The 22,728-nt window shown below is 44.2% G+C and overlaps 1 protein-coding gene and 1 long non-coding RNA gene across 7 annotated transcripts; one reads left to right on the forward strand and one right to left on the reverse strand.

Moving 5' to 3' along the window:
- The first annotated feature begins 183 nt into the window (after positions 1-183).
- Positions 184-21,361, forward strand: ASB4 (ankyrin repeat and SOCS box containing 4). Of its 6 annotated transcripts, none has more exons than XM_083469050.1 (7): positions 184-307; positions 5,815-6,067; positions 8,666-8,848; positions 12,916-13,215; positions 17,654-18,144; positions 19,788-19,904; positions 20,733-21,361. In XM_083469050.1, the coding sequence occupies exons 3-7, from the start codon at positions 8,671-8,673 to the stop codon at positions 20,919-20,921; spliced, it is 1,275 nt and encodes a 424-aa protein (XP_083325176.1). In that variant the 5' UTR covers positions 184-307; positions 5,815-6,067; positions 8,666-8,670; the 3' UTR covers positions 20,922-21,361. The 6 variants fall into 6 exon arrangements, with proteins under 6 accessions (XP_083325176.1, XP_083325177.1, XP_083325174.1 ...); XM_083469051.1 differs by having other exon boundaries at positions 19,791-19,904; XM_083469048.1 differs by lacking the exons at positions 184-307; positions 5,815-6,067 and having other exon boundaries at positions 7,076-8,848.
- On the reverse strand, positions 8,695-11,110 carry LOC310690307. The gene is made up of 2 exons (XR_014518034.1): positions 9,476-11,110; positions 8,695-8,837 (listed from the first exon to the last, which is right to left on the reverse strand). It is a non-coding gene; the product is annotated as an uncharacterized lncRNA (long non-coding RNA).
- Positions 21,362-22,728: the final 1,367 nt, after the last annotated feature.

The raw sequence follows: 22,728 nt of genomic DNA on the forward strand, positions 1-22,728 counted from the left end.
GCCTCGGATTAAGCCGCGGACTCGGCGGCGCCTCCCACCTGCGCGAAACCGTCCCGCCGAGCCGAGAGAGTGACCGCAGCCCCGAGGAGACGCGTCTGGGGCTGCCCTGCCCTCCGCCCCGCCCTGGAGAAGAAGAGCGGGGCGAAGGAGGCGGAGGGAACGCGGCGCGTGGGAGCGAATGCTGGGCGAGCGCAGAGAGCGAGACTGTACCGTGGAAGAAGCGCCGCGCAGCCTTGTCGCCAGGAGGGGAGGAGGCCAAGAGTTCGGCGGGGACGGGCTGCTTTCCCGCCCTTTCTGTGAGGCCGAGGTGGGTCTAAGGGGGCTCCAGGTTTCGCTGGACTTCAGCTCCCTTCAGCCCCACCCAGCCTGGCTGCTGGTCAGAGATGGTGGACCACAGGCTCCCCATCCCTGATTTATGTATATTTATTCCACCCTTCCTCCAAGTCTGTGGTTTCCAAACTTAGGTTCATAAAAAGACTGCCTTATACAGTGGTACCTCGGGTTAAGAACTTAATTCGTTCTGGAGGCCCGTTCTTAACCTGAGGTACCACTTTAGCTAATGGAGCCTTCCGCTGCCGCCACCACACGATTTCTGTTCTCATCCTGAAGCATAGTTCTTAACCTGGGGTACTATTTCTGGGTTAGCAGAGTCTGTAACCTGAAGCGCCTGTAACCCGAGGTACCACTGTACTGAGTCAGACCATTGGTCCACATTAAGGTAAAAGGTAAAAAATCCCTGAAGTCCAGTCAAAGGTGACTATGGGGTGTGGCGCTCATCTCGCTTTTAGGCCGATGGAGCCGGCGTTTGTCCACAGACAGCTTTCCAGGTCATGTGGCCAGCATGACTAAACCGCTACTGGCACAGCAGAACACCATGATGGAAGACAGAGCGCACGGAAACGCCGTTTACCTTCCCGCCAGAGTGGTACCTATTTATCTACTCATGCTGGTAGGCTTTCAAACTGCTAGGTTGGCAGAAGCTGGGACAGAGCAACGGGAGCTCACTCCATCACGGGGATTCGAACCACTGACCTTCCAATCAGCAAGCCCAAGAGGCTCAGTGGTTTAGACCACAGCGCCACCCGTGCCCCTGGTCCACATTAAGCTCAGTAGCATCTGCACAGATTCCAGGGTCTTAGGCAAAGAGTATCGCCCAGTCCTACCTGGAGCCATCTGTATGCTCCGTCACTGAGCTATGGACCTTAAACTCTGCATGCCACGGACCACTTGGTAAAATTGCCAAGGACCATATCATTGGTTGTAGCAATTGCAGTGCACGGCATTAGATGTCATATAATTTTTGTATTTCAGACTACAGTGCAATGCAATATAATGTGCTTCTCCACCCCGTTCAGGTCTCTTCCTCCCACTTGTCATGTGTGCTCCACCCTGGAGTGGCCACATGCTCTTGCTTTTCACAGAGATGCGGTCTGGGAGCCATGCTGGCACATGGTGGCTTGCATCATCTGCCACACTTACCCTTGCAATAACCTTGAAACAGGCAATCTTCTGCAACTGAGCCGTGATTTAAACCCAGCTCTTCTGTAGTTAAACTATAAAACTTGCTCCCACAAGAGGCAGCGATGGCCGCCAACTTGCATGGCTTTAAAAGGGATTGGACAAGTTAATGATGTATAAAGCTCTTGGTGACCACTAGCCGTGTTGGCCATGCTCTGCCAATAATGTTTCTGAAGGCCAGTGCTGGAAACTCCTGGAGGGGAGAGTGCTCTTGTGCTTAGGCTCGCAGGTTTCCCGCAGATATCCGTGTGGCCAGTATGAAGACAGGATTTTGGACTCAACAGGCCACTGGCCTGATCCAGGAGGTACTTGTTATGTTCTTCCCAGAGCTGTCTTTCCCATTGGGCTTACTGGCGTGTTGCGCCAGGGCGCCGGCCTCTCAGGGGCACCCCAGTGAGTGGGGGAGCTGCACGGCTTTGCCGGCGCCAGCGGCCTCCCCTTTCCCTGCACGCCCATCAGCTGCGCCCTGTCAACCATATGGCTGGCGGGCGTGTAACTTGCCTCCCAAGCCTCCACCTTCCCAAGCCTCCATCCCCATAGTGGCTTAGTATGGAAGCTGCACTCCGCCAACTATATGGCTGGCGGACGTGCAGCTTCCTTCCCAAGCTTCCGTAGGAGAGTGATCCCTGCAGGGGCTTGGGAAAAGGTTGACAACTCTGGGAAAGGGGGGGGGGCAGGGCGCCGGAGGGATCTTTGCACCACAGCGCTGGATATGCTTAAGACAGCCCTGGTTCTTCCTGTTCCAAATCCCACACTCTTACTCATTTCACTTTGCTGGCTATTTCCTCAGGCTGCAATTGGCAGATTGTAGTGTTATAGGAGCACAGTGTTTTCAATATAAATTCTCAGTAGTGCAAAGTTCATAAACTTTAGTGTCACCAATTTGCTGCATACACGGTTCCTCCAAAGAATCTTGGGAACTGGAGTTTACCCTTTCACAGAGCTACTATTCCCAGCACCCTTAGCAAACTACAATTCCCAGGTGTCTTTGGGGGGAAATCATGAGCTTTAGGTGTATGATATACTTTGCACTCACATCCTCGACATGTTAGGCAGTGTGTAGGGAGAAGTATTCAATGATATTATGAACTTGCAGTCTAAATTGGTTTTCACGTCATCTGCTGCTTTGTGAAATCAAGGCCTTGGTAATTTTATTTCTACAAGGAAAGATACCTGGACTTTCAGAAAGACATCATATATACCAGACACCCCCAAACTCAGCCCTCCAGATGTTTTAGGACTACAATTCACATCATCCCTGACCACTGGTCCTGTTAGCTAGGGATGATGGGAGTTGTAGTCCCAAAACATCTGGAGGGCTGAGTTTGGGGGTGCCTGATATATACTAATAGTTAGCTTATTCTACAAATGCCTACCCTTAGTGTAGCTAAAATGGTACTATCCATACACAAGGGAGAAGTGTCAGGAGGCTCGAGGTGGGGCGACCTATGATTTTCTGGTGTACAAAAAGATATTTCGTGAGGAGAATGAAGGGAGCTAAAAATCCTCAAACAGCTCAGTGAGCAATAAGCATGCTCAGTGGGCACAGAATACTGCTTGACTCTTCTGCAGGGAGTGAAGGAATGGAATGGAATAGCCCATGAAAGGGCATGGCTGGCTGACCAGAATGCTGACCAGAGGCAGTCCACACTGCAATATTTCGTTGCTGGTCCCCAAACTTGAATTAAACCTTACCCTTTACTCCAGAACTCTGTTGCAGCTCATGTTGTCAAGTAGTCGTTTCCACACCTCTGTAAAGAGACTTTCCCTCGGTCTGTCCATTGATTTTCCCAGGCTTGCCAGACATATCTCAGAGGGCTCCGCCAAGGTCTAGATCACATTCCTATAAGCATTCACATTCCAATGACCCTGGTCCTCCTCCCCCATCCTTCTTAGGCAAGCCTGTCTCGGTGAGACGCCATTTCAAACTGTGTCATAAAACTTTCCTCCGTTCTCCGATGTTTACCAATCCTCTCTTTGATCGATAATTCACTCCACACAGTTCTGAATTCCTGCTTGTGATTAATAAATTGCAACGATTCTTCTTTTGGGGTGGAGGGTTATTAATACTCACATAAGGCAAAGAAAAAGAAAAGTTTTTTCCTCCACCCCCCTTTCCATTTCGCACCAAACATACCAGTCTTTTAATGGTGATTCATCACTTGATTTATTTGTCCCACCCGTCGCTCCTTTCCCAGAGATCCATTAATCAGCAGTCTTAACTCCCAATCTTCACTTGATGTATGTGCTTTAGCTTCTTTCCAGTTATATATTTCCAATTATATGTTTCAAGCTAAAGCAACCAGTGCGCTGATTGGAGACAGCGTCCAGGAAGAGCCGACTTCGCACAAGGGCTTGTGCCAAGTGTCCGCACCCCCTTCTTTCGAATCCGGGGGTGAATTATGGACACCGCTGGCAAGGCAGTCCCCCCCATCCCCTGGGGGGGGCAGGAAGACTGCATACTTCCCATAGCAGCCTCTTAATTACCTCGTGTGGGACGGAGAGATGTTATTGTCGGCCATCTTCCAATGCGCCCCCTGGTGGCCCCCCGGTCTGCTTCTGTTTCCTTAACAGGATTTTGATTTGACAAAATCAGGAGATGGAGCTTCCTATGCCGTTAGTCTTACCACACACAAGTCAGAGGTTCTTACCCCTGCATCTCACCATCCAGATAAGCAAGAGGCATTTGTACAGTTCAGGGATGCATTCCAGCCAGACCAGATTTGCATCTCCTAAGCAAGACTAATGCTCTGCATTAGTATATAGGAGATCAGACTTTTTTATGTTGTGGAGTTAAACAAATATTAAAGTACACCTGTTGTTTCTACTGCAATCTGGAAAATCTGGTGGTTTTGTTTGGGGTGTTTTTTTCTGATGGGTTGTATTTTAATGCCTGTTTGAAATCTTTCTTTTCATTTGAACTGCAAGAATGATATTCACACCCCTTGTATATACCTCGGATCAGTGATCACATTGTTGTCATTTCAGGTGGCTCTCAGGTTTGGATGTGTGCCACCATGGCCTTACCATGGCATTGTTGAGACGTTCAGCCCCACCCCTATGCTTTCTCCTGAGACCCCATCTCTACACAAACAGCACTGCCCAGACTTAGTCGTGAATTTCATCAGTATAGAATGCCATGATTTTCTATTTATATCGCATGACACTTCATTCTCTCCTCTGCCTTTTGATTTTTAAACCCCACCCACCCTGCCAAACAAGGAAGGTGCCAGGATCGTGCTGTAAATTTCAGTGACAAATCTACAAGCCGTGTGACCATTTCTCTGGCTGTTCAGTCATGCTATGAACAGGCTATCCAGACTCTAGCAAAATGCTGGGCTAATAAATGCCTGGGTTTTTATGGTGCATATATAGTCTGCAGACATGGCTTTTGGTGCCACAGCTAAAGCAGCATCCCATTCTACCAAGGTAGAATACGCTCAGACTGTATTGTATGAATCAGACTGTACTTTGCACTTTATTACCCTTTGACTCCACTGTTGACATTCCCTGCACACACACCTTTTTGGGTCAGCAGGAGAAGACTGGGAAGAGGAGGAGTTGGAAGCTGAAGAGGTACTTAGTGAGCTGCCAGAGTCCGTGGCAGACTGAAGTGCAGAAGCCGAAGCTGGCGCGTGGGAGGAGTGGCCAAGAGGCACAGAAGAGTCTGGTGAAGAGTCACTGGTGTCTCTTCTGTTGTGTGAAAAGCTCCCCTCCCCCCATCTCCCAGGACCAGAAGAGGGCTGAAACAGGCAGAGCAGTGACAGATGTCATGGAAGCATAGCCTCCAACTGCTTGAAAACAGCCCTGTGGAGAGGAAGGGACTTAGACGGTTGTGGGAAGGCAGGGACTTTCAGTCTTGGCAACTGATTCATGGGGTAAGACCTACCAGGGATGAGCTGCTGTGCTTATTTGGTCTGACACTAAGACAAGCTAATAAAAAGTTAACTCCTACTTTCAACAGTGTGATTTACTGCTGGCTCACTCTTTGACATCTAATCCACCAAACCTACAATAGCTTGTTTAGTCTTTAAGGAGCCCCTAGACATGGTTATCTTTTGCCACATACATAAAATATGTGTATTTTACAGGACCTTTTTCTTATCAATTTTCAGTCAAAACACTATTTTCCCCCGGCCCTCTTATATTTAGGATTGTGGTGCTCACTCTGTTCTTTACATTGTTGTTGGTTTATTTTTAACAGGACACAAAATCCTGACTGTAAGGAGTTGTTCCAAACCTGTCAATGTCACCAACAGTTCAGGTAACCTTTCTTTATTCTTCTACTCAACCTAGAGACCAACTATTGGGTGGAAAGATGCTCAATGACTACGAACAAAGGGAGGAAAACCTCTTCACAATGCAAAGCCAAGAGGGCAATGAGAAAATTACATGTGTATTTCCACAGAAGACCCTGAAAATGCAGTGACTCATCACTATGGCAACTGAGCCTAAAACACCCCCCCCCACGAAAGCTGTTTGAAGTATATGAGTATGTGAAGGAACATCATTTTTATGGTGGCTTTTTGATATTCAAAGGGAAACTCAGGTAAGAATCAGAAGATGAGCCAGAGAAATGCAATTTCTTCAGGTAGCTATGATTGGTCTTTAGGGGTTTTGTTATTATTTACAGTCCTTCACCTTACCTTGCTTGGATTTCTTTTTTTAACACGATATATATCCATCATTTACAAGAGAGCAATCACAACCTCTGACTGCAATTCTAGTTTGAGTATAAGATTTGCTCTTGTGCTGGATCTGAGAACAGATAATCCTCTCATACAATATTGACTACGAAATGTTTGTCCACATTTAAATTGCTATTTTTTTCGCATGTGGTATTAAAAAAATTATCACCAGTGGGTGGGGTTTGGCTAAGTCTGGCTTAAAATGAAGCTAGGCCACCTTTTCCCCTCAACTCGGATTGAAGCTGGGGTGGGGAACTCATAAAAATGAGGACTTTTAATTTTTCTTTAAAAAATGCAAAATGATTTAGAAATGTGGAGAATTGAATTTAAGTAAGAAAAAAGTAAGAAGCTCAGAAAAACTGAAATTGACTGATTCAGATTCCTGCTTTGCAGGAGATTTGACTAGATGACTGGAATATACTCGGAGTCTAGTGTGAATTTCATGCTCTTTATTCAGCTCATAGAAGCAATGAATAAAACTTTCCCCAAAACATCAAGCTATATATACATTATTTACACAATGGGCCCCACGTGATTGGCTAATTCCGGGCTGCTCCTGTAGGCCAATCAGGTTGTGGATTCACCTCCTCCAGAAGCCTGATTGGCTGCTCCTGCAGGCCAATCAGATCGCTGATTCACTTCCACTTGGAGCTGGATTGGGTGGCTCCAAGGACCACTCAGACTGCTGCATTCTAGATCCTATTGTTCTAGGATTCAGCTCAGTACATAACAATGACCCTCACAGTCCCTTCCAACTCTCTGATTCTATGATTTCCATTTCCGCTGTTTAGTTAAGCCTTTAAGAAATACAACTCTGTACCAAACTCTGCTTCAAAAATGGAATTTCTGTAAACTCTGCATCACCCCCCCCCCCATTTCTACATAACTTCAGAGGGATCAAAAGCTACTGGCTTGATTTTTCAAAAATGCTGCATGGATGGGCCCAAGCAGTAGCATTAACAAGCCTAGAGCAGTTGCTAGAAACTGCATAGCTTGGCACTTGGAGGGGGCTCCGTGAGGGTTAATAATAGTTTAGAGAACATTATTCCCATTGCTTTATTCTCATTGGGTGCCAACCTGGTCAGGACAGAGTAAGTGGCTCTACATCCATGACTTTAGCCTCTTGCTCACATTTTCATATGCAGTGAAGGTGCCTTCCTGTCCATAACATTCTGTGACGAGAATACCACAGGGCTAGGGATTTTGCAGATGGGGCACCTGCGCTGCAATCTTATACACACTTACCTGAGAGTAAATCCACTTAACGGGATTTACTTCTGAGTAGACACACCTAGGATTGTGTTGCTGGTCCTCCAAATCATGATTTAGATAGGCAGCAGTAGACGACGTCCCATTTTAAAGAAGAATTTATGTGTTTGTGTACATATGGGTTTTTAAAAAACAAGTTGATACAATATGTAAGTTTTTGCTCACAGTGTATCATAACTCTCTCCTGTATGTCCCATGTGTAAATATCTCTCTGTGTGTGGATAGATAAGTAGATAAATAGTACTACTTCGCCGTTTATATACAACTTTGCATATACAGTGGTACCTTGGTTCTCAAACTTAATCCGTTCCAGAAGTCTGTTCCAAAACCAAAGTGTTCCGAAACCAAGGCGCGCTTTCCCATAGAAAGCAAAATGGATTGATCTGTTCCAGACATTTAAAAACAACCCCTAAAACAGCAATTTAACATGAATTTTACTATCTAACAAGATCCATAAAATGAAAGCAATAAACAAAGTACTGCAGTCATACAATCAGTCTGTAGCTGAATGGGGTTCCACACAGTCACAAAAACAAAAAGAGCTGCAAAAACACAAACACAAAATAAATAGCAAAAACAGACAGACCTCAGCATAACACTCAGAACGGAGCACCTTTGGCTTCCAAAAAAAGTTTGCAGACTGGAACACTTACTTCCAGGTTTACAGTGTTTGGGTTCCAAGTTGTTCGTGAACCAAGGTACCACTGTATTACCTTGGTTAACCTTACCCCAACCCTGCTAATATTACAGGCTAAAAAAACTGAGGCTCCAGTGCGGAGGAGTTGAGTGTCAATAATCCTCAGTGGCAAAGCAAGACTTGTCAGGTTTCTAAGAATGAACATGCCTACTGCTTTTGTTGAGAAATGGTGCCAGCTTTAAGAACCTTCTTACATATTTGCAAAGGATAAAGTTTTGATGAATGAGTCAATAGTATGGACTAATCCTTTGAGCAGATTTCTGTATACCAGCATCATAGATCTGCCTGAGTTCCCCTTGACAGAATTCAGCATGTAGTGAGCAGTTGATATTTCCTTTATATAAATAGAACAGGCAGGTCAGCATTACTTGGTGTTTAAAATTATCTTGGCTTTGCTACACCCTAGAGAAATTAGAACACCCTTTTATGCAGACTTATAAACATACGCATTTGGCCATTGAAAACAAACGGGAATATAATAACCCCCACGCAGAAAACATGACAGAAGCAATGACACGAGCCGAAATTGCTAAGCAACTGAAGAAAGATTTTTTGAAGGCTTTGCAGTCAAACGACTACAGAACTCTGGAGGAGTTTTTGAATCAGAAGCAGATAGATGTGGACACAGTGTTTGAAGTGGAAGATGAGAACCTGGTTCTGGCCTCCTACAAACAAGGTAAAAAGAAGAAGTGGTGACACCAGGATTTAAAGCTTGTGCAGTTAAGGAAACAAATTAGCTGTTTGTAGTTTAAGGGTGTTTGCACTTTGAAGGTATTATTGCATTATCTAACCTTCTGGATCAGAGCTCACTTAACCGGTAAGTTTGGTATAGAGTTCCCTTTTCAGGTTGAGGACTGCAGGCCAGTGCAGAGGAGGAAGACAGAAGAAACAGCGGGGGGCCAGAAATGTTACAAGACAGGCCCCAAGTTATCGAGTGTACCAATGTATTTGCAGCAGGTGGCGCTGTGGTCTAAACCACAGAGCCTAGGGCTTGCTGATCGGAAGGTCGGTGGTTTGAATCTCCGCAATGGGATGAGTTCCTGTTGCTCGGTCCCAGCTCCTGCCAACCTAGCAGTTCGAAAGCACGTCATGCAAATGTTAGCTCCCTCGGCCAGTAAAGTGAGATGAGCGCCGCAACCCCAGAGTTGTTCACGACTGGACTTAACTGTCAGGAGTCCTTTACCTTTTTGCACCCAGAGGTTAGAGCTGAGTACGGTAATTCCAGTGCTTTTTTTCTGGCAGTACTCAATGGTACGCAGTACCAGCACCTCCCCCCCCACCCCCAATTTTGTGATTTACTTACTGTAGCAACTTCATGGTGTGTACTGGCACTTTTTTTTCCTAGAAAAAAGAAGAAGAACTGAGTAAGGACTGTGTTTTCAACGTAGGCAGCACCCAGATATGATGCATATTTAACCCTTGAATCTAAATCATTGTTTTAACTGCTCGCATATCTTTGCAATATATCTGAAGTTAGGATTAAGATTAAATGCATTAGCTACATGGGAACCATCCAAGAGGCTGTTTCCTTGCCCATCCCTCATTTCATTGCCCCCTGCATGCTTTGGTCTGACAGGGCCCAAATCATCAGCAGATACGCGTCAGGTCACATTTAGGATAGCTTAGTCACAGGGTAAATTCTGACAGGAATAGAAGGTGACGCTTGCAGGTTGATGCACCCTGTGTAGCAGTCAGCAGAAAGAGAAGAGGCTGCACCCACACTCTGAGACCTTAAAAGTATCTGTACACCACATTTGTAGGTGTATCGAATTTGCTCAGCCTCCTGCCCCAGCTTGACCCTCCAAGCCACTTTTTAAGCTCCCAAGCTTTCTAAGCTTTTAAGTATAGCAAAACAAACTTACTGCATTTCTCTGTCAATAAAAAAGGGGAAAGAAGCAAAAGCAGTCCTATATACTGGTGAGAGAAAAAACAGGTTTCCAACAAGAACTGAACACTTGATAACAATCGTTTTATTTATCATGTGGTAATCTGATTCAGCTATTGTTTGATTATCTAAGCATGTGAAACCTTTCTTCAGTTGTGTAGGTGAAAGGGAAAACCAACAATTACATAGTAGTTAAAGGGGAAAGCATGCAAGAAAGCAGTGGAATAATATCAGTCTTTAAAAATGTAACTTGGAGACTGCAGTCTTAAACATATCTACCAAGAAGTGAGTCCTCTTAAATTCAGTGGTGTTTCTTCTCAGGTTAGTGGGGTTCAGATAGCAGCCTAACACCCTCCCCTTGAAGACCATAAGCTGCTTTTGAGGAAACATGGATAGGAATTCACTGCAAGTTGGACGTGATGGAAGCTGGAGTCCACCCAAAAGCCGCAGGTTACCCTTCCCAGATGTAAGACAACTGAAAACAAATCTTGATCTGCCTATACAAGTTTTGAATCTTTGTTCTGCTAAAATGTGTGTCTGTGAGTAGGGATTCAAAGAGTCCCTTGCACCCAATAAACACTTTTGCTAACAGATGGGGTGTCCATTTTCTCTCTCCAGCCCCCAGTTCCATATCCTTCCCATTCCGGAGGGTCATTCGGCCCCCAGCTTTTCATGGGGTACAAAGGACTGCAGCTGGGAGGCAAGCCTCCCTGTGCTAGTGGAAATCAATTCAAAGTTCTCTGGCTCCTGGTTGCTATGGACAAAGGGGAACGTCACACTGTGGTGTCATCAGGACAGGACCTTGAGGCAGAAGCCTTGGCTTCCATTCATCAAACTGAGCAAGAGCCCTGCTCCCCAAATGCAGCAGGCCTGGCTTCCCACATTTTGAAGTGAAGCAATGCCCCATGCCACCTAAAGCAGATGTGGTGAACTTGCAGCCCGGCAGATGTTGCTGAAGACAACCTGTGTTGTTATACCTGCATCATCCCTAGCTGTTGGCCATGATCGCTAGGGCTGATGGGAATTCAACTTCAGCAACATTGAGAGGCCCAAAGGTTCATTTGAAAACATTTGCAGGATTGATTTAAAATATTTTTTAGGTTATGATTTGATACCTGTTTATAAATATTAGAAGCAAGACTTTTAAGTGTGGAGATAAGGTAAACAGGGTGATTTAGAAAAGCGAAAATAAAAGTGATTACATATGGAAGTCAGGGAGGGGAACGGGAGGAAGTCAAAGCTCAATTTGAGCAAAGATATATATGATGAAGAAATTTTATTTGGTTGTTATAAAGGAAAAAAGAAAATTTAGTAAACATTATAAAAGAAAGAAAGAAAGAAAGAAAGAAAGAAAGAAAGAAAGAAAGAAAGAAAGGCCCAGAGGTTCCCCACATCTGACCTAAAGGGAGGGCACAAGGCCATTTAGTCCACCTCTAAAGTTTCCCGACACTGCCAGACATTTCGAATAAACTGGAGCGGAAAGCAGCCATGATGTCATTCCACTCCTTGAATGTAAGGTGTGACAGTTGCAGTGTGGAATTCAGTTACATGGAAGTGTGAACCACACTGCCCCAGTCTGGATACAATTGGAAGAAGGAGGAAGTTCTGGAATTTGAAGATTAGTTTATTGGCAGGAGAGAATGATGTTGAACCTATGGTGCGTATTAACATTCTGGGATGAAGCCATGCAGCTCTGCTGGGATGAGGCCCAAGGGATTCAGTGGAGGAAGGGCAAGGGGAGGATAGGTATTTTCTCAGGGCTGTTTGTGTAGTTTAACACTTCTTACTGCAGTTCCTTCATACAGGTGGATTGTGGACCCTTCAAAGCAGAGACTTCTACCCTCCTTTCTCAGCATATAAATATGCATAAATTCCAGAAACAAGGAATGGTAAAAATTCTTAAATGAATAAAGACCCTCAACATTCATTAAGTTCAGAAACCTCGTTGGGGCAACACTGCCATGAAGTAGGGTGAAGTGGTCTAACTTGCACTGGGCTGAGTGGGGTGATAGATGAAGGCAGGAATTTGATGCAGCAAGACTTCTTACAGCAGGGAATGGGGGCAACTGAAATACCTTTCAGATATTGCTGGACTCCCATCACCCCAGGCAACAGGACCACTGGTGAAGGATGATGGGAGTGGTAGTCCAGTGACATCATTCCTGGGCCTAGTAAGCGGGGAGGAGGAGACACAATTTGGATTTCGCTTCAGGTAGGAAAGTGTCTTGGGCTGGCAATGCATTTTGGTCAAGAAATCTTTTGCACGCCGGAGTCCCAATGTGTGAATGAATCAAATCTGTACACCTGGAATGTTTTACTCCATCTGAAAGAAAGAATCTGACAAAAGTGCACAATTATTTATGAATGTTTAGTTAAAATGAATGGGAATTCTGTATTTGCAGAAAATACGTGTGTGCAGCTGACACAGATTAAATTAGGTTCGGTATCCCCCTGCCTACAGAAAGATGACCAGCATAAGGTCACTCATCTAACTTGGAATGCGGCTGGGTGGTTTGCATCCATCAGAGATCCTTGTTTTAAAGACTTCCTCTCTTACCATGACATCATAGTGATCCAGGAAACATGGACTGTGGATCAATGGATTTCATTCATTCTCAATTGGGGCAGAACCAGGGGTAAAGCACGGAAGAGCAACAGGGGGTCTGGGGGTCCTAGTCTCCACTACTTTATGTGCCATTTCAACCCCCTCCCCCCCCATTCATGTCATATGCCATGGCAGTTTTAATCCTACCTACCAGAGCCCAATATTTCTATTAACTGTTCACTGATTGGGAATGATGCTTTTGAAAGGGTCATCATGTACTTACCTACTTGTGCATTATTATTTTTTAAACCAGGGTATTGGCTGCCTAGCTATAAACTGCAACATTCGTGGGCCACTGGGCTACACTTATCTGTTTTGTACGGCCACCTGGAGAGCCTGAGGGTCCTGCTGAAGCACAAAGCGACAATCAACTGCCGGCCCAATGGCAAAGCAGCAATCCACATAGCATGCGAAGTGGGCAACCTGGATTGCATCAAGATACTTTGCAGCCACGGAGCGAAAACCAACTGCTATTCGCTGAGCGGTCTGGCGCCACTGCATTTCTGTACGACAAAGCTGTCCATCCCTTGCGCACAGCAGTTAATCTGGAGAGGTAAGTCCAATTGCAGGCCATCAGCACTGTAGCCCTTTGGAGTGCAGAAGAGAGAATGGCATGGGTTAGCCCTCCACATGGTGGTGGTGGGGAGGTCATTGCCACTAGAAAGCTAGCATGCCAGGGATGAATTTTGCTTTCTTAGTTGCTGTTAAGTTAGCTGTCAAATATAGGAGATTTCTACAGAGCAGCCAATTCAAATAAAGCTGGGAGCCCTGCACGGGCAGCCACAAATGGTATATTTCTTTGACATGGCTTTATGCACATTTTAATCTTTACTAAAATATAGTGACACTTTGTCTTCAAATATCTAAAGACATACAGAAGAAAGGTAAGGCTTGAGCTCCTTTTGCATTATCCTTATAAAATACTATCATGCCACTTTTAACAGTCATGGCATCCCTCCCCCCCCCCAAAAAAAATATATCCTGGGAACTTGTTAAGGGGGCTGAGAATTGTTAGGAGTCCCTTGTTCCCTAAGATGCGCATTATTACATTTAGTAAAAGGCTATATTAACAGTGTCATGTTTATCCCACATGATGCCAGTAACGTTGACAGCAGGACTAAGATTGCTGCCATGAGGAATTGTGGGAAAGTCCAAGGGGCTCCTTAAAAATGCGTTGTGAGCTGAAGTGCTACATTCTGAGTGTGACCTACTTTCAGTACGGAAAATACTTTGTACAGCCAGTACACATCCTAAAACAATATGGAACTACCTTGAAAGGAGAGATAACAACAACACTGGACTCTTCAGCTGCAAATGAAATGGAAGGGAACGTTTAAGTAAACCTTTACATTAGTGTCACTGGATTTTATTTTTTTAAAAAAAATCTTAGTCAATGAATCATATATCATATAATTTTAGTTGCTTGATCAATCTAAACTTGCAGTTTTACCAGTTCTGGTCTCCCTTCACTTCTTTGTTGTAGCCTTGTTGTGTTTTTCAGCATTGTTGCAAATGAAACTTCCAACAGCAAATGGAGAAAAACAATAGTTCTGAGACAAGAAACATACTTTTCTTTGTTCTTGAACTACTGGGATTTGCAACAAATTGTTGCAGTGTGGCTTGATTTTATTCAGCCGCTCCATTCCATCTCCCTGCAAAAGTCAGTCCATATTGCGTGGACAGGCGGAGTCCCCAGATCCCGAGCGGTCCCCCCCCGTCATGTGGAATAACGACTCAAGACAACGTGCTATGGGATTAAATTGGCCACAACTTTATTAAATTTCAAATGTGGGTAGACCTTGGCTCAGGCATTGGGCATTCTCCCTCCCCAGCCGGGGACCTAGGGAGCATAAGGGTTATCCAGTGTGTGTGTGGGGGGCGGCGGCTCTGGAGAACATATGTTCAAGCAGAGATAGCCGCCCCCATTACGCTGCTGCCGCAGGGGAGAGCAATGGCGACCTTTCGGCGTATGGTCAAAGCCTCCCTTCAGAACCCCCTTTAACGGGGAACCCTGATATCGCCGCCGCAAAGAGGAAGATGGACTAAAGGATTCCGCCCAAGGCCTGATACCGCCAAAGTTGTGATGTTTTGCTACGGGAAAGGCAAAACCTGCCAATACAGGGAAATTCCTTTCCGGCCCTTTGACAGCGACCTTAACGTAGCAGCGCCCGCATACCTGTGAAGAAAAGTTAACCTGCAAAATAAGACATTAACTGAGGGTGGGGAGGGTGGGAGAAGCTCTGGAGCCAAGTGAGGATTCCCAGGAAAGATCCTCCCTCTATTGTGTGGGCAGGTAATCCCTCCCCTACCTGGCCTGGTCGTCTTGGCAACGCTTCCCCCAGGTGGGATTGGACAACTGACTGAGGTAGGCGGAGACCTCCAGGTATCCCACCTGAGGGAAGGCAAAGCCAAGCCTATGCTGATGGGGCCGCTCCAGATCCAGGGGCTGCGCGCGTCCACGCAAAGGGCGCCCCCTGTTTTAAGCGGGGAGCGGTCATTCCATTGTCACTGAGCAAGCTCAGTCTTCATTGGGCTATTTTGGTGTGTCTCCTCCCACTTACGGATCCTTCCTTCTTCTGCATGGGTGCTACGTAAGCAACAACATGCCCCATCTGAACTTCGGGGGGGGGGGGCGACACCTTTTAAGATGATTTAAAGTTTTTTTAATGGATTAAAACCAGCTGTGCTTTAAATGCACAAATGGTGAAAAGTTGTTGTTTAGATTTTTAAAAAGCATGTGGAAACTTCTGCATGAAATCAGTAGGCGGCATATTTAAAAGACAGAGAAACACTTCATATCAGGGAGGGTCAATTTCTGTATTCGTGAGAGTTGTCCTGTTCTCCAAGTAGAGCAGTGGTTGTAGGACCAGGAAGCATGTGCTAGTGATGATGATGATGATAACATCTATACCACCCTTTATTTGAGAATCACAGGGCAGTTTACAACATAAAACAGCAAAATTATACTATTACTGCTAGTGCTAGTAGTAGGGATAGTTAGATTTAGATAGCTGCTCACCAGTAAATATTCCCGTGGTAGCAAACCATTGTTAAAGCACTGTTAATAATGACAAAAATCAAAAATAAAAGTTCACAAGCTGGGGATAGCTGAGTTGGTAGAGTATGAGACTCACAGGGCTGTGGGTTCAACCCCACATTGGGCAAACGATTCCTGCATCGCAGGGGGTTGGACTAGATGACCCTCATGGTCCCTCCCAACTCTACAATTCCATGACTTTATGATTCTAAGACACTCACACACCTTCCACTGCACCAGAGACAACATAAAAAACTCACTGACACAAGGGGTGCATATACTGATTGTCCACTAGATGGGGATGTTGTTTCAAGTGAAATATATATATATATATGTGGAGACTTAAGCAAGCCTCAGAAGGCTGCTTTGAGTCTGACAAGATTTCTAGAAAATAACACGCAGTCCATGATTGTGCATGTGGCGTCTAGCTGTGTATATTCAGCAAAAGATGTGCAGGTGTGATTGCAGCACATGAAAACTTACATTTGGGCCAGGCTACTTGATATTTACAGGTGCGTTTACATGTAAAAGACTTGAGCAGGATGACCATGTGTCATTTATTGGAAGGTCCAAGTCAGGTTTAAAGATAATGAACCCCAAAAAGGGGGAGTAGGAGGGGCCCTGAAGTTGCCCATCAACAGGTAGCAGCATCTGGACAACAGTCAGAGAAAAAAAATTCAGTCTTTCCCACTATGGTGAGATGCATTTCTGTCTAAATTACAGTAATCATTCCTAAATTTGCATCTATATGTATACATTAACATTGGCCTAGGGTAAAGTATATGTATTAACATATAATGCTTAGCATATGTGGATTTTTTTTTTATCCCAATTGGCATCTGTACTGGATTTGAAACTGGTGTTTTTAAAAAGATAATTGTTTTTAACCGGGTTTTGGTTTTTTACACATGCAACTGCTTTACATACATTTTTATTGCATCATAAAATTGCCTCAAGTTGTATCACTGAAGGAGATTGCATAAAATGTCCATATTATTTATTGATTTAATTTATCAAAAAGGTGTCCTCTTTTTTTCTTGGAGAGTGGACAGGCAAGCAGGTAGATGCATTCCCTCTTTGGGAGTGATACATTATATGGCCCCCTTCTAGACCAGAATCACAAATTTAGAAAGTGCTTAAGGTTGTGCCAAACCCATCTTTCCAACTTCCTCAGTTAGTGATGGTGGGGGGGGGGGAGGCATTCAAACACGCAATCTTCCCCATTTGTTTTGAGGCAGACAATCCTAAAAGCACAACATAAAGGGGGAGGGAATATTTCTAATTGTGTCTTTATGTAGGAAGTTGATTTATCCATTTTAATAAACTAAAAAGGTTCCCGCAATTAATTAGGCTGCATAGTTAAACAAATAATAATAATCCATGCACGTACTCATAGAAAAACTGTAGATTGGAAGCCCCATCATAAAAGGGGTATATTTAAAATCTTTTCTGTCGGAAAGCAAGGAATGCCGTGCCCAAGATTATCCCTGCTTGCAACACATGGCTGCATCATCTAAAATCAGGGGAAGTTTGTTTCTCGCATTTCAACAAATGCAAATACATGCAAATGAAACTAGCTGATTAATTAATTGATTAAAACTTGTGCAATTAATTAACATTTCTGTAGTCAGGTGGCAGTCGTGGGGGGGGGGGACATTTGCCCCAGTAAAAATTGCTGTTATTTATTTCATACAGCTCAGCACGTATATACCATATTTTTCCATGTATAAGACTAGGTTTCCCCCCTAAAAAATAATGTCCAAAATTTGGGGGCATCTTATACACAAGGGCCATTTCCCCCCCCCCCATTTTCTTAAATGGAGTCCCTAAAAATACAGGTCGTCTTATACATGGGGGCGTCTTATAGATCGAAAAATATGGTATATGTCTTTAACATGGAAAAAGAAATAGAAAACCCCTTTCCAATGTTCTCTCTCTCTTTTCCTTCAAACAGGCGCAGACGTGAATATAAGGACTAACAACCAAGAGGAGGAAACTCCCCTCCACACTGTTGCTCGTTATGGTATCCCTGAAATGGTGGGCTTCTATGTAGAACAAGGAGCTGCGGTTGATTGTCGAAATGCCCACAGAGAAACACCTCTGGCCTGTGCGGTCTATTGGGCCCTCAATGGCAAGGAACAGACATACAGCGCAGATCACCACCTGATCTGTAGGATGCTGATCGACTATAAAGCCGACGTCAATTCACGAGACGAGGATTTCCGAACGCCTCTCCACAAGGCTGCTTGGAACTGTGACCGCGTTCTGTTGGACATGCTACTCGAGGCAGGAGCTGAGGCCAACTTCATGGATGACAACGGATGTGGCCCTTTGCAATACGTCCTGAAAGTGACAGGTGTGCGACCGAGTGCCCAGCCAGAATTCTGCTTCCAGCTGCTTCTCAATCATGGAGCTGCCAGGATATATCCTCCACAATTCCATAAGGTGAAAGCTTGTGTCTACGTATTACATACGTATGCATCTGTTTGGATCAGAGATGAGAAACTGCGTGAATGGAAGTTTGTGGTCTTCTGCCTTTCAGATAGATTGTAAACATGTCCTAATTCAGTTTGGGGCATTGGCTGGTTTCTCAACACCAGGCCTTGCAGGTGCCCTTAATGTTTTGCAAAAATGCTCTTGCATGTCTTTTGTGAGGCTTTTCGCCATCTGGGTCTTGTAAAACCCAGATCACAGGTCAATGCTTTTCCTTTCTAAATTTGATTACAGGCTTTCTTTCTTTCTTTCTTTCTTTCTTTCTTTCTTTCTTTCTTTCTTTCTTTCTTTCTTTCTTTCACATTAATCTCCATGCTAGAAAAAAAGCAGAAGGAATTGCTTTTATATATTTTTACCTTGAACGCAGGCACGGGGAAGCTGTGACAGATGGGGGTTAACATGAGAATTAAAAAAAAAAAACATTCTACGTGAAATGCATGCAGGTAATTCTAACATGATGAGATGAGCGCCTCTAAAACCTCTGTTTAATACGAATAGAGTCAGGATGTCAAAGTTCCAATCACTGCATATACTTTAATGGCAGAAATAGTATGCCCCGGGTCACTTCTTCCAGCGCTGCTCTCCTAAACTACTCTGGAAAAGATGTCTTGAGGACTGTAGGCAGCAGTTATTTTCTTATGGAAAGTAATTATTCCTCGCACGTGGTGAAAAAATTATTTGGTGCTTCATGTTTTTCAACTGCTAGCTTGCTTTGCCACCCTGGATCTGGCTTCAAGTTAATAACCATCCATTCATCTGCAAAAGCATAGAATTGTAGCGTTGGAAGGGACCCAGAGGGTCAATTGGCCCAACTTGCTGCAATGCAAGAATCTCCGCATACAGCAGCAGTACAGAACCTCAGGCCTGGAAGCCAAATGTGAATCACTTATCTGGTCCATGGCACTCTTGCCAGAACATGCCCCCTTCCTTCGCTGGTTCCCCACCCCTGCCATAAAACTCTTCTTCACAACCATGAAGACTAGAAGTTGCTTTAAAAAGCAAAAAAAGAAAGCTGAATTTCCTTAAGGTGCTGAATTTTCACACCAGGTACTGTAGTTACATGGCAATCTGTGGGTGGATGGAATTGGCACAGCCTTAGAGTAACACCCACTGTATGCCTCTAGGTGTATTAGTCTGTTACAGCAAAACTAGGCAGAAGCAAACGATGATTATTTCAAGCTATTGAGTATAGCTGGGACTGATTCTTATAGAAATTGCCAATTAACAGGGTGGTATTCAATGCTAATACTACTCAGAGTGGACTCATTGAAGACAGCAGACATGACTAAGGATTGCAGTCAACAAAGCCCTGCACAGAATATACCTATGGAAATCAATGAACTTACACTAGTAATAATTATTAACTCCAACAGGCCAATAACATTGAATGCCACCCCAGCTTGGGTTCATTAACTGAGCAAGTCTATTCTGAGTAGGACTTAGTTGACTATTCTTACTGCTCTGTATTGGAGAAGAGAAGGAAAGTGATATTGCTCAGTGAAGAAGAAGGGCAAAAGCTTTAAAGAAGAAGAAGGGGGGCAAAACAGTTTGTGGAGATCAGCAAAAGCCAAACAGGTGGTGTCTGTTTCTCTTAGCAGGTTTTGCAGGCCTGTTGCTCTTATCCCAGAGCAGTTGAGGTTATTGTGAATACATATGAACACATCAAGTCCACAGCAAAATGGAGAGCAGCTATACCTGATGATGTCTTTGAGGTAAACACTTAATGATTTCTTGAGTTGCTGATTAAAAAAACACACAGGTAACGTCTGTGTATTAGTACTTTAATCTGGTTCTATGTGAAAGTGAACGTTTAGTAGGAAATGAAGTTGGAGAACTCTGGATAGTCAGGGATCACCAGCAACATCTGAAGGACACCCTCTTGGCTGCCTCTGGTTTAAACTGTAGTTATTGAACAAGCCTGGATCATAATATACAGTTGATCCTATTCAGTATCATGTCCAAAAAAGGCTATTTCATTGAGTGACAGCTTCAGAACATTGCTCTGACTTGGCCAGCTCTGTCCTGCTCAGTTAGGAGACATCAAATTGCATGGGAGGAATGTGATATCTAGAGCAATTTTCAATTGTTCTTTTAGCTGAAGTTACGCGGGGGGTGGGGTGCATAGAAAGATACAGTCTCACTTATTAGGTTATTAGGCTGCTATTCAAATAGGTCAGAGCTGGCCCTACCATTGGACATAGTGAGCCACCTGCCTTAAGGTAGCAGATGCTGGGGAATGGTGGCAATGTTGGAGACCAGAAATATTTGTGCCTGCTGCCCTTAAGGTGGAGGGCTCTGCCATGTTTCCAGTGCTGAAATAAAACTGAACTGCCAGTCCAAATGGAATGGGGAGGTGGTGTGGGTGTCTTGACTCAGTAGGCAAAATGTCTTGTGCAAGCCCTAAACAGAATAATGGCAAGAGACTGCATTGAGCACAGAGAAGGTAATGACACATCTTCTCCATATTTTTCTTGGAAATAGATTTTCCATAGAGAGAAAGATATTGACCACATTATTTATGCATTATTTTGCTTTTGCAGATGTATAATGAATTCTACGAATCTCTGTTTGAGGTGTGTGATAACACACCAAGATCGCTCAAGCATCTAGCCAGATGTGCTATTCGAAGAATATTGTTCGATCGATGCCACAAAGGAATCCCTTTACTTTTCATTCCAGCGACACTGAAGAATTATTTGCTCTTAGAACCAGAAGGAATATTGTACTGAGTTTGTCCAGCAGCCCAATTCTGTAAAACTGGGGTTCACTTGCATGGTAGAAGTTAAAATCCAAGGGTTCCGTGATATCACCCAGAACGAAAGGTCATGGTCAATTTGTATACAAAGACTCATTTTACATCTGTGGATTACACTAAGTTCTTGAATTTGCTGCAGCCTGAACACAAGTCTATTTCATAATCCATTTCACTCCCAGCTTGTGTTAAAAAGAATATACATGGAACTCTGGAAAAGAATTAGGTCAGCTTTTCCATCTGCTTTCAAATCTAAATAATGACTGAGGTATGCATATCACTGCTTTGAAAAGACTAGCTTTCAGTGACCCATACAAAACAAATATCAAAAAAGACTTATGCGCTAAATTAAAAGACCATGTTTTTATTTGAACCTTTAGAATTCGATATACTAATAAACAACCACATTCTCTGAGTGGCTCCTGGTGTAGCCCCAAACAGCATCATTCATGTTTGAGATGGTCAGGGATGATGGGAGATGTAGTCCAGCAAGAGCTGGGGACTCCAGTTTGAGAAACACTTGCCTTAGGAGATGGATGCTTACATGTTTATCAATGTGCACCAGCACTTTCTGGAAGAGATTAATTAATCCAATGACCATTCTAGCAGGAGGTTGGCATGTGTTTAACTGAAAGGCCGCTTCACATGTTACAGATTGGTGGAGTCATTTTGTCTGCAACAAGCAGAGGGAAAACTACTTTAAAAAAGAAAAAAAGCAAGGGTGTTTGTGTTAAACAGCCATATTGATGAGAGAGAAAACAAGACCTGCCACAGTTCCCCCATGGCGTGTACATGCAATAAAGAGGGCCAGTCTTCCTATCATGGGGCTCCCTTCAAAAAAACAACTGGTAAGTAGCGTGCAATGTCTTCAATTAGTCCATAATGGCTAAACCTGCTCTAAAACAAGGAGATTAAAGGAAAGGAGCCTGTCAGGGAGATGGGTCTCCTGCTGGGAACAGGACAAAGGTGGGGAGGAGTCATATTTAAAATCTGAATGTATAATTCTATACTTTGATATTGACAGACTGCATTTTGGAAACAGGAGAACAAAAAGGCGATTTGGATCTGTCACTGTAGCTGACACTTCCATGCTGTGAAGGAAGAAAAAAAACTTGTCACTGCTGTCCCTAAATGCCCTCCCACTTTTGTCGCCACCCTCCTCTCTCTCTGTTTTGTTTTTTTAAAAATTCTATGGGCATCTAGCCTTACTTCAAAGTTTTGTTCTAAGCAGGTGCTAGATTATACCCATTGTGGCGCCTGACAGGGAGCCCAGCAGGATCTCACTGATTATAGTGGTAAGAATTTGCAAGCTGTTCAATATCAGAGCAAAACTGGCTTGTGCCCTTTCATTGCCGCTCTTCGTTTGTGGTGAAAGGCCAGGAGGAAATAAAACCCTCCGGCTTTTGTTGTTGTTGTTGCTCCAGATGAGTTTCACTGGCCTGTCTTGATTTGTCAGCTCACACAAGCTCGAGAGAACTGACCAAAAACTTGGGACACACAAAACGTGGATTAGGTGATGTGACAGTTGCACATGCAGATGCATAGAAAGGCTTGCAGAAGTCTCTGCTCCCTGGCATTTTGCTATGGCACACTTGCAATTTTTGTCACACTCTTGCAGAGTAAAAAAAAAATATTTAGCTGCCTCGCCAAAGCCTACAGGACCGTCTCACAACCAGGAATAAATATATTGCCCTAGGGGAAATCCTATTGAGATTGAAAGTTTGCAGAAATGTTAAATCAACTGAAATCTTACATGGCTGGCATAAGATTCAATTGGCAGTCCA

This window comes from Podarcis liolepis (assembly GCF_965112155.1).
Source record: "Podarcis liolepis genome assembly, chromosome: 12".
In the NCBI taxonomy this organism is placed as follows: domain Eukaryota; kingdom Metazoa; phylum Chordata; class Lepidosauria; order Squamata; family Lacertidae; genus Podarcis; species Podarcis liolepis.

Coding starts and splice junctions, on each gene's coding strand:
- ASB4 (XM_083469048.1), top strand. CDS start 8,599: ATGCAGACTTATAAACATACGCATTTGGCCATTGAAAACAAACGGGAA. Junction 8,849..12,915: donor TCTGGCCTCCTACAAACAAG/GTAAAAAGAAGA, acceptor TTTTTAAACCAG/GGTATTGGCTGCCTAGCTAT. Junction 19,905..20,732: donor TACCTGATGATGTCTTTGAG/GTAAACACTTAA, acceptor TTGCTTTTGCAG/ATGTATAATGAATTCTACGA.